Below are 11637 nucleotides of genomic sequence, written 5' to 3' on the forward strand. Positions count from 1 at the left end.
ATATATATCCCTCCTCTCTCTCCATCAGTCTCATCCCTCTCAATGTGCTCACCAATTCCGGATTCTGTTTCCTAAGTTAATCAGCAACCCTCCCCTCTTCTCCATTTTCACAGCCACTTCTCTAACTTGCAACATCCATCGCTGACTTAGGCCATTGTGGTGACCTTCAAGTGGGGTCATTGCTGGCCTTTTTGTCACTAATGCAGTTTTCAAATTTCCGAAACTTCTGCATGATAAATCCCTGGGATTGTCCTGTTGCCTTTGAAAAAACCTATCAAGATGACACCTTGCGGATCTCCAAAAATCAGTGACCATAATCCTCTGAGCAAACGTCAATGTCTTGAATGTAACTGGCCCAGCAGATGCCCTTGGAATTGGACCTCTTTTTTGAGGCACCCTAATGAGATTGTCGTTGTCCTGTGCCTTTGAGTCAGGTCTGACTCATAGTGACCCTGTAGAGGGTTTCTGAGGAGCAGCTGGTGGATTTGAACCAACGACCTTGCAGTTCAAACTGACCTTGTGGTCCAGTGCATTACCATACAGTGCCACACCAGGACTCCCTAATGAGATTAGGACAAGTGTCTTACTGAGAGAATGTATTTGCAGCCATCAATGATCACAAAGACAAGGTTAAACACATTTTGCTTGGAACAAACCCCTGCATGTAGGAACCCTTGTAGCACTTACACCACACACGTACATAGAGTGAAGCTTGTGAGAGCTGGAAGTTACCAGGATGCCTTGCGAGTTTTCCCCCTTGGACAGAGTACTTTCTAATTGCTCATTAGTGGAAAATATTTGAGTTTTCTTTGTCTGACAGGTTCAGAGTCGAGGATATTTTACTGTATAATATATACATGAGTGCAGTTTTTTTGTTTGTTTGTTTGTTTTTTAAGTATTCATTGAGATACAATAATATAACCCAAGAGATCCCAGGACTTCAGTTTCCCTTTAAGAACCACCACCACTGAGAAAATGTCATCAGTAAAGCACATCTTCTCAGCTTATGAACCCTTTCATTTGCTTCCAGAATACTCTCAATTTAGGAATTTGAGTGACAGCGGAAGAGAGATCCCAAGGCAAAAAATTTGGAAAGATCAGAGAAGAACGTGGACCACGTCCCAGAAATGGGGTTAAGATCACAGTGACAGGGGTAAATATTTGTGAGATATATAACAGGGGGAAAGGAGATGGTACTTGTAACACAAGAACAATTCTTGTAAACCCCTACAAATTAACATCACAACTGAAAAACCAAAACAGCCGTAAAATAAGCAATTCATAGACATAGCAAGAAATTGAAAAGGCTAATAAACACCTGGTGTGGTGCTGTACGGTAAGCACTAGACTGCAAGGTCAGTTTGAACTGCAAGGTCGAAGGTTCAAACTCACCAGACTCTCCTCAAAAACCCTATACAGGGTCGCTATGAGTCAGAACCGACTCAACAGCACTTAACAACAAACAATAAACATCTAATAAGATATGCTGTCTTCACCATAAATTAGAAAATATGCAAATTAAATTAATGTTCGTCTGAAAATGAAGAAGGCCCTGTTGCTGCTGCTGATACCGATAAATAGGTACTGACTCTCACTATGGAGGAATCCGCAAATTTTTACAGACTGTTTTGGAGAGCCAAATTGTAATATCTATCTTTTTCATGTTTTTAAAGTCAATTTTAAATGTGTAAGTAAGTCTTTTGCCCCAACAATTCCACAAGTCATTGATATCCTTGCAATACTCACATTAGTAGGCAAGGATTGTTGTTGTTAGGTACCATCAAGTCGGTACGGATTCATAGTGACCCTATGCACAAAAGAATGAAACACTGCCCGATCCTGGGCCAACCTCACTATTGTTGTCATGCTTGAGTCCATTGATGCTGCCATTTGGCCAATCCATCTTGCTGGGGGTCTTCCTCTTTTTCTCTGACCCTCCACCTTACCAAACACGATAACCTTCTCAAGCGACTGGTCCCTCCTGACAATATGTCCAAAGTATGAGAGATGAAGTTTGGCCATCCTGGCCTGCAAGGAGCACTCTGGCTGCACTTCCTCCAAAACGGATCTATTGGTTCTTTTGGCAGCCCATGGCACTTTCAATATTCTCCTCCAACACCACAACTCAAAGGCATCAATTCTTCTACGGTCTTCCTTAGTCACTGTCCAGCTTTTGAATGCATATGAGGTTATTGAAAATACCATGGCTTGGTAGGCAAGGATATACAGTAATAAAAACACTTACTGCAGACTAAATTATAATAAAAATTAGAAACTCTCCAAAATCTACCAATTGGAAATTGGGTAAGTACAGCATATTCCTCTATGCCATAGAAATTCTACGCAGAAGTTAGAAAGAATGAGGAAGACGGACATGGGAAGATAATAAAGGCTCCAAGATAAATGTGAAAGGGGGAAAAGAAAGTTGCAGAAAAATCTGCATATTGAAATCCCATTAATATTTTTAAATGTATGTATCCAGAAGGAATGCGCCTTAGTGGCTCATTAGTTAAAACATGAGTCTGCTAGTCAAAAGGTCAGTGGTTCAAACCCACCAGCTGCCTCACAAGAGAAAAAGTGAGTCTGTTTCTGTCTGCTCCCCAGCCTGGGAAACCTTATGTGCAGCTCTACTCTATCCTATAGGGTCGCTAAAAGTCAGGATTGATTCGTAAGCAACAGATAGTTTTGGTTTGGGGTATGTCTAGAAGGATACATTAAATATCTGCATTGTTTTACAATTTCAAACAACATAAATAAACACAAAGAAAGCATGTAAATCTAACATCCATGCACATGAAAGAAGGTATGAGAAGTAAGCAGTTACCAGAGGTCAGAAGAGACTGGAAGTCAGGAGTTACAGTAGCAAGGTGAGAGCGGAGGAATCTCAAGAGTTCAAGGCGGTGCAGACCAGGAGTCTAAGACAGACAGGAGCTTCGTTAGCAGAAACCAGCAATCAGAATCCTGCAAAGTGAATCTGACAGAAACTAATGCACGTTCTCTAGAAATGTCTCATACCCACTCTCAGAGCAGTAACCCATCCCCCGGCCTATAATGCCCTCCAGCAGAGCTGATTATACCTAGTTGCAAGGGATGAAGTCCTTGAGTGGTACAAACAGTTGTCACATTCAGCTGCTAACTGAGAGATTGGAGATTGCAGTCCACCCTGAGGGGACTCCGAAGAAAAAGCCTGATGCACTACTTCCAAAAAACCAGCCATTGAAAACCCTATGGCATGCAGTTCTACTCTTGATACACAAGGGTCGCCAGGAGTCAGCACCAACTCGATAGCATTTCTTCACCAACAACAGTCTTTACAGAAGCAGATTCACTTGTCTGTCTTCCAAGGATCAGCTGGTTGGGTAAGAGCTGCCAACTTTACTCTTAGCTGACAGGAACCACCACACCATATGAGGGCTTTGTTAATTACGCAAATACTTGCACATTTCACCTTAAGAAAACTTTCTCAGTAACACCAGCAATAAGCCCTTGATGCTGACTGACTCCACATTATCTCATTAGACAAATACACATGGCTTCCTCCTCACTTACCCTGTTAATTAGGAAATGCATGAGTCTCTTTATTGAATTTTTTCCTCATTTTCTCATGTTTCTATAATCTTCAAGAGAGTTTATTAAAAAATAGAAACTGTTCATTTAATTTTATCTCTGATGTTCTAGATTTGTGTTCTATTATCACAGAATTCATATGCAGTGAGATTATTCCTGGCCTATCAATAACTTCAACACCAAAAGCAAACAAACAAACAAACAAAAAAAAAAAAAAAACCATCTACTGCCATTGCATTGATTCTGATACCTGGAAACTCCATGTGAGGCAGCGTGAACTGAGCTCTATGGGTTTCCATGCCTGTAATCTTTACAAAGCATATTGCCAAGCCGTTCTTCCATGGTACTACTGAGTGGACTCCAATCTTGGTGGTTTAAACCATCAACCTTTAGTGACTATTGTTGTTGTTAAGTGCCATCGAGTCGTGACTTTGTACAGGGCTTCCAAGGAGTGACTGTTGAGCTTGAACCGCCAACCTTGCAATTCAAACCAACTTTGTAGTACAGCGCATTAACCCACGGCACCACACCAGGACTCTAAGCATAAACCCTTTGAGACATCTTGGTAATTGCAATAGAGTCTAAGAAATACCTGCCCTAACTGAATTCTTTACTAAAGTAAATGCAAAAAAAAATTCAAGTTATATACACCAAAGACTTTGGATAGTAAGAAATTATAGAAACATTTATAAAGCTATGAATAAAGTGGAAATCATTATCACAAAGCTATACATTATAATACAATGCTATAGGGATGAGCAGTTTATAAAGTCATGTTAATTGCACTAAACATTTGATCCTCACAGCAGCCCTGTGAGATCAGCAAAGTAAATCTTTCGATCACAGCCTTTTTGATTCTCTTTTTTCTCATCTATAAAATGAGGTAAACCAAAGACCTGGTAGGTGAGGTAACTAATACCAGGCTCTAGGATGCACACTTCTTGCAACAAGAAAATTCCCAAAGTCAAGGTCAAGTTGTCTCAAGGACAGCAACATCCACACACCCCAAGTGCACCAGTCAAAACTTATGCTATAATCTGTAATGGAAAAATACGGCAAGCATCTAAAGTCTCAAAGGATACTGGTCTACTGTGAAATGTTGAGGCATTTCCTCTTGGCCCCTATAAATGGGGGTTAATGCAACTTAGAAAGATCGAAAGATTAACTAGTTAATCCTTGCAAATCTCCTTGGAATTGAAAAATGCTAACAAAAAAAAAGAAAGAAAACAGTACATAACTTAAATGGGTAGTCAAAGATTTGGGGTTTTCTCTCATAGGAAAATAATATTTTCTGATGTTACAGGAAAAGTTAAGTGCAAAGATTCCCCATGGATAACACAAGGGCAGAATTCAAGGAAACCTTCAGTATTAACACATGAGGAAAAGAACACCAAAGAGCAATAGAGTATTCCTGAGATGAAGTCAATGGGAATTAGTACTGGAAGAAGGCTTGGCTCATCACTGTTAATTAATAAGACTTGAACACCTACTGAGCAAATAGTCTTAAATTGCTCTTAGCTGCTCTTAGCTTAATGAAAGATACATTGAATTTTTTAGTGAATTACATTTAGGTTCTTGACAAAGAGCTTCCAAAGGTATGCCAAAATAGGATGGGAAATTAATGATAGAGAAATGGAAATTCATCCTGACTCTCCATGTACTTTTAACTGGACTTAACAAGAGTGAAGGTGATTCAAATTCTCTTGAGAGTCAGAACATGTTTTGAAATCTCTGGTTGTAACTCAGTCAAACTGAGATCAAATTCCACCCCAATTCGCATTACCATGGTGGGTTTAACCTAGGTAAAAACCACAGGCGGAAACAGGGCACAGAAATGATGGGGCATTGGCATATCACGGAAAATCTCAGGAAAACCCTGTCAGGTCCTTGTGAAAGGTCATTTCAGTGTCAGAACTCCTATCGGGAGGTGTCTGACTCAGAGTGACCCAACAGGACAGCGTAGAACTGTAATCTTCGGAAGCAGGTCACCAGGGTGTTTCTCCTGTGGAGCCACTGGAGGGCTCAAATACCAAACATTCTGCCAGCAGCTGCATGCTTAACCAGCGTGTCACTTGTTGGTGTTCAGTGCAGTCGAGTCCATTCCGACTCACAGCAACCCTGTATAGGGTTTCTGAGGAGCGGCTGGTGAGTTTGAAGCACCAACCTTGAGGTTCAAACCAACCTTGCAGTCCAGCGCATTAACCCTAGGACCCCTTATTAAAATAATTTGCTATTGTTGCTGTTCATTGCAGTTGAGTTGGTTCTGATTCATAGTGACCCTATATAGGGTTTCCAAGGAGCAGCCGGTGAGCTTGAACCGCTAAGCTTATGGTTCAAACCAACCTTGCAGTCCAGAGCTTTAGCCTATAGTGCCACACCAAGACTCCAAGAATGAAATAATCTCAAACTTGAAAGCATGCTACTAACATCTATCTCTTAACAATCTTAATCTCTTAACAATTAAAATGAACTCCATCTTGTTCTTGTTGTTAAGTACTTAGAGTCGATTCAACTCATAATGACCCTGCATAAGGTTCCCAAGGAGCAGCTGGTGGACTTGAATCGCCAACTTTGCAGTTCAAACCGACCTTGTGGTCCAGTGCTTACCTTAAAGCACTATACCAGGACTCCTACTTAATCTAAAACTCTCTTAAAAATTAAAATTAGCTGGTCAACCAGGAAAAAGAGAAAGAAAAGATGGTCTAACAGTCCTGTTTCAGCTACATACTGACCAACAAACTGAAGTCCCGGGAGCAACACTGAAGGCTTTAAAACGTCATTTACAAAAGAGGAGGAAGAGGACAAGAAAGGCTTAGAAGAGGAGTAAAAAGAGAAAGGAAGAGAGAGAAGGAGAGAAAGAAGAAAAAGAAATATTTTCAGAGCGTTTCCAATTGTTTGTCCTTGTGTAAAGATGGGTTAAAGTAAATCTGACAAAGTCCCAACCAAAACTGTAAATGATTCTCATTCCAGTAAAGAGAACAAAGGAAAGTCTTTTGGGAGCGAATTCTAACAATATTAATAAAGCTTAGTCTTTCGTGAGCAAGGAAACAGTATTACTGAGGCAAAAGCCTTCCACAAACCTAATGATTTGTTTCTTGAGATGAACTGGATGAAACATTTCTGAAATCTGACCCAGAGGTGGTCACAGTAATAAAAAACACAAACATATCCGACCTAGGTTATGATCTTGTTGTTGTTGTTGTGAAGTGCCATCAAGTCAGTTCCGGCCCATAGCGACCCTGTATAGGGTTACTGAGGAGCAGCTGGTGAGCTTGAACCACAGACGTAGTGGTTCAAATGACCTTGCAGTCCAGCACATTAACCCACAGTACCACACCAGGACTCCATGGTCTAGAGGGACCTGCAATGTGGTGGTCAAGCAAATCTTGTACAAGAGAAAGGTGAGTCAAGGCCATCTGTGTCACTGAAGAACCGAGTATGTTAGGGAGACAAAGGGAAACAAGAAAGTCAGAGACGTGGTCTGAGATCAATGTTCTCAAGTTTGAATTTCATTCATTATAGATAACAGGCCAGGAGAGGACAAGGTTGATAGAGAAAAACACAACTGAGATCTGCACTCAAGCTATACTAATGAGAGTAGAAATAAGATCAGTCCGGTTTGAGTAGACAGAGGCAATTCACAGATGCAAGAGCCACTAACTACCCTTTGCATTGAAGGAACCCAGGACACAGTCAATCCAATCACCAAGGCAGTTTTCAGAAGATGACAAGTTTGGGTTCTTGTCAAACTTCGACTGAGATGGCTGTGAGAAGCCAGTCAGCTGGCAATGCAGGGCTGGGTTTCCAGGAAAGAAATTCAGGTAGGCAACATAAGGAAAATAGGAAGAGAAGTGGGCACTTAGAAGACAGAAGGAAGAAGAGATGCCAGTGGAAAGAACCAGGGTGGGATCTTCAGAAATAGAGGACAAGAATCAACAGAATTCAGTGTCATGGAAAAAACAAAGAGGAGAAAAGTTAAAGAGATAAGCAAGGATTCAGTGCACCAGGTAAAGATTTAAGAAATGTCCTTGGTATTAATTACCCTCTAGGAAGAGGCCCTTGGTAACGTCATAGTTTCCTTTGAGCGATCAAGAGGGAACCCAAGTTCTAAACCGCTGAGGAGTGAATGAGTCCAATAAGGATTGGTAACCTGTTACGGTATATTATTTGGTAGTAAATGAAAGGAGATGGATTAGCAATGTGAACAAAAAAGGATTTGAGCTCTTTTTTCTTCTTCTTCTGAAATATAAGTAAGATTAAAGAATAGTTGTAGCTTAGAAAAAAAGAAGCCAGAGAGGAGACAGGACATCAAGACACAAAAGAGATGGTAAAGCCAATGTGGACTAAGGGACAGACTGTCAAGGAATCCTTCACCATGAAATTCTCGGGCTGTTAAAGACGTGGATCGATGAGGTCTCTGGAGTGTTTGTGGTCTGGAGAGAGAGACATCATCAGACTCTTGATAGCTTGGGCTCTTTCCTTTGTTAATGGAAAGCCTGTATTCTCATCAGAAGTAGCAATGTGATCATTGGGACAAATGCAAATTCTTATTACAGACTGGCGAGAGAGGAGGCAAAGTAGGACCAAAGATGGAGACTATGACTAATTCTAGTAGACCAGAACACTTACATTTCCAAAGTATTTGTCCAGCAACTCCACATACCGGTGCACAATCTCTAGTGTCAAGAGCTCATTGTCCTGATTTTCTATTGCACAGCAAAAATACAAACTAGCATACCTTGGAAAGAAAACAAAGTAAAATATCATATCACATTAAACAACCGGAAGCCAGTTTTCCCCGATGAAAGTGCAAAAGCTCTTCTCACAGATGCTCCCCCTCCAAGAAAACTTTAACGTATTGGTTGCATCCAATAGTCTCCTGACATGTGAAAGAGATGGTGTAAAAAGCCTGGTGATTGGATTCCTTCTGTTAATAACGTGAAGGTTCTCAATATATTAAGTTCTACCCTGGAGAGACGTAAGCAGTTGGACATCCCTGACCACAGCTCTAGGGATGCCATGGCCTCTCATTTACATATTACACTCCCAACACTCTCTGCCTGCCCCTATCATCAGCCCGTCAGTTAAATTCCCTGCCTTCCAGTTGTATGTTTCTACCGCCTGAGTTACTCCGCCTCTGTTCATCTTGTTCACTCCTTTCTCTCCCAGCATTCTCGGTCTGGGTGCCGTCTCCTCTGGGAAATCACTACCCTTTCAGACTATCAGAGCTGCTCTACGCCCAGATAATTGAGGCTTAAACCAAAAACAGGAGTTTAGTCTAGTTTCATTCTTGTCAGTTGCAGTGTTTGTCCTCCCATCTAGATAACTGGTTTCATAAAGACAGAGACCCAACAAGTCTGCCATGGTCACTGTCGGATACTCAGTACCTGCAAATACCTGTTGTGAGAGTCATCAAAGTCTACTCTTCATGCAGTTGTTTAAATTACCAAGAGACGTCAAGTTTTAAATGCAGCAGGCGGCGGGGGGGGGGAAACGAGCTTTCTGCTGGCAAGTTGTTCCTGGGACTCTGCCTTGCCACCACCCCTGGAAGGCTAATTATCAACAACAGCCTCCACTGAAGTCTTACAAGATGCGAGGGCTAACCGTGCTGACCCAAGACCAGCAGAGGGAGCTCTGCCCAAGAATGTCCTGGTAATTTACTCCATGCGGTATCAATCTGTGACAGTCCTCTGCTTTTCGCGCCTGGGTTTTATAAACATCCTCTCTCTAAGTGCATTTCTAACGTGAATTTTCCTTCTGAAACTTACAGTAAAATGGTAGGTATACAGTCAGGTTAGCTGTGTCCTGGTTCTGCCTTAAAAACAGCTGCTGTGGAGTTGAATCCAACTCATGGAGACTGATTTTTTTCAGGAATAGATTGGCAGAACTTTTGTCCAAGGTACTTCTGGGTGAACTCAAACCTCCAATCCTTCCATCAGCAGCTGAGTATGTGAGCCAGTTACTCCACCCAGGGCCTCCTGATTTTGGTTTAAGCCTCAACTATCTAGGTCTTTATAAACAAATTGACTTTACCTCTCAGGGTCTCAGTTCCCTCATCTCAAAGCTGGGTTTCCTCTCTCCCGGGCAAGGAGGTGTAGTCAAAAGAAAATATTAGGGTCTGAAGCCAGAAAAATCAGGATATGAATGCTGGTTCTGCTAATTACCACTCATTTACTGTCACTGGGAACTAATTACTTATATTCTCTGTGGTCTTAGTTCACTCATCTGCAAACATGAATAATAACTGTAAGAGATGCCCACTCAAACACAGTCCCCATCTCTCTCAGACAATGGCTCCCCATTTGTTACTAAGTGAAAATAGTTTATATTTAAAGCGATTGGCGATTCAACCCCACCAGCCACAATTCAGAAACCCTATACTGGGTTGACGCTATGGGTCAGAACCAACTCCACAGCACTCAACAACAAAGCTCAGAAGAGCAGGAATGCTGTGTCTTGTCAACTGTATCTCCAGCCATTAGAACAAAAGGAATATAATGCTGTTTCTGTTGTTGAGTGCTGGAGAGTTAGTTCTGACTCATAGTGACCCTGTATAGGGTTTCCAAGGACCAGCTGGTGGGTTTGAACCACCAACCTTGTGGTTAGGAGTCCAGTGCTGATCCTACAGTGCCACACCGAGATGTGGTTGTTGTTAAGTGCCGTGGAGTCGATTCTGACTCATAGCGACCCTGCACAGGGTTTCCGAGGCTATAAATCTTTATGGGAGCAGAAAGCCTCATCTTTCTCCCACAGAACCGCTGGTAGTTTCGAACTGCTGACCTTGAGATTAGCAGCCTGATTCGTAATCACGATCCTACCAGAGCTCCTTTAATACAATATGTTGTTGTTGTTAAGTGTCATCGAGTCGGTTCTGACTCATAGCGACCCTGGATAGGGTTTCCAAGGAGCAACTGATTAGCTTGAAAGGAATGTAATATAGGTGCTTATAAATAATTGTCAAATGCATGTGTGTAGTATCAGTGCATGGGTTACATGCCTGGGTCCCATCCTGGCACATGAAAGGCCTTTGCATGAATGAGGGTGAGGGCTCTTTTCATTTTCACTGAGCCCCTGGCTTGAAACAGTTCAGTAAGTGACGGGATTGGTGTCACCATCAGAAATGTACAGGATTCGAACCCGCCAAAATAAACGTCCGACATGCAGCTCTCAGAAAGTTACTCACACCTTTTATACACCAGTTTCAGGTCCTTCCAGTCAACAAAGCTGCTTGTCCTCTGCCCGCGGGAAAGGACAATCTGAATGATGTCCCGGATGATCTTCCTCCTCTCTTTGTCCGGTAGAGTAGTGTACCATTTCTGCAGCCGTAACTTCCCTTGTCGACTGAAGAGCAATATAAAATGTATCTAGAGCAGACAGAACATGGGATAAAACCAGAACCTGATCAACCAGGCCATTCAGAGTAGACACAGAAGTCTACAGCACGGTTTTACAAAGGCATAGAATCCGGAACAGATGAAACGAAAAAAATACTTAGCAGCATAAGAATGACCTCATTTGACAACGTATTACAATTAGTCATTCAGAGAAAAAAGAAGTGTGTCCATCAGAAATATCATACACTTGTAATGTCGTTGTTGTTAAGTGCCATCGAGTCAGTTCCAACTCACTGTGACCCTGTATAGGATTTCCGAGGAGCAGCTGATGAGTTTGCACTGCAAATGGATGAGCTGCAAATCGCTTTGGGGTTCTTTATTCCTTTTAAGTGTCATAGACCCATTTGTTGTTGTCGTTCTTAAGTGCCATTAAGTTGGTTCCAACTCATATTGACCCTATATAAGGTTTCCAAGCAGTGGCTGGTGGGTTTGAACTGCTGATCGTTTTCAAACTGATATTGCCATCCAGTATGTATCCTACAGGGCCACACCAGAACTCCATGTGGACCCATTAGAGGGAAATTTTACATATATATATATATATATATTGCAGGTTGTTAATGAGTCATTAATAACCTGTGATATGCAGATGATACAACCTTGTTTGCTGAAAGAGAAGAGGACTTAAAACATTTACTGATGAAGATCAAAGAGCACAGCCTTTGGTATGGATTAC

The 11637-nt window shown here is 41.8% G+C and overlaps 1 protein-coding gene across 1 annotated transcript in view; it reads right to left on the bottom strand.

The window, feature by feature from the left end:
- The window catches only part of AP1S3 (adaptor-related protein complex 1, sigma 3 subunit), a 27686-nt gene that overhangs the window by 11488 nt on the left and 4561 nt on the right, over window positions 1-11637 (bottom strand). The window contains exons 2-3 of the mRNA XM_006861925.1: window positions 10753-10931; window positions 8197-8305 (exon numbers count right to left, since the gene is read on the bottom strand). Of these exons, the coding sequence (XP_006861987.1) occupies window positions 8197-8305; window positions 10753-10931 (288 nt within the window). The remainder of the gene's footprint in view (window positions 1-8196; window positions 8306-10752; window positions 10932-11637) is intronic.

This window comes from Chrysochloris asiatica, unplaced genomic scaffold, assembly GCF_000296735.1.
Source record: "Chrysochloris asiatica unplaced genomic scaffold, ChrAsi1.0 scaffold00044, whole genome shotgun sequence".
NCBI lineage: Eukaryota > Metazoa > Chordata > Mammalia > Afrosoricida > Chrysochloridae > Chrysochloris > Chrysochloris asiatica.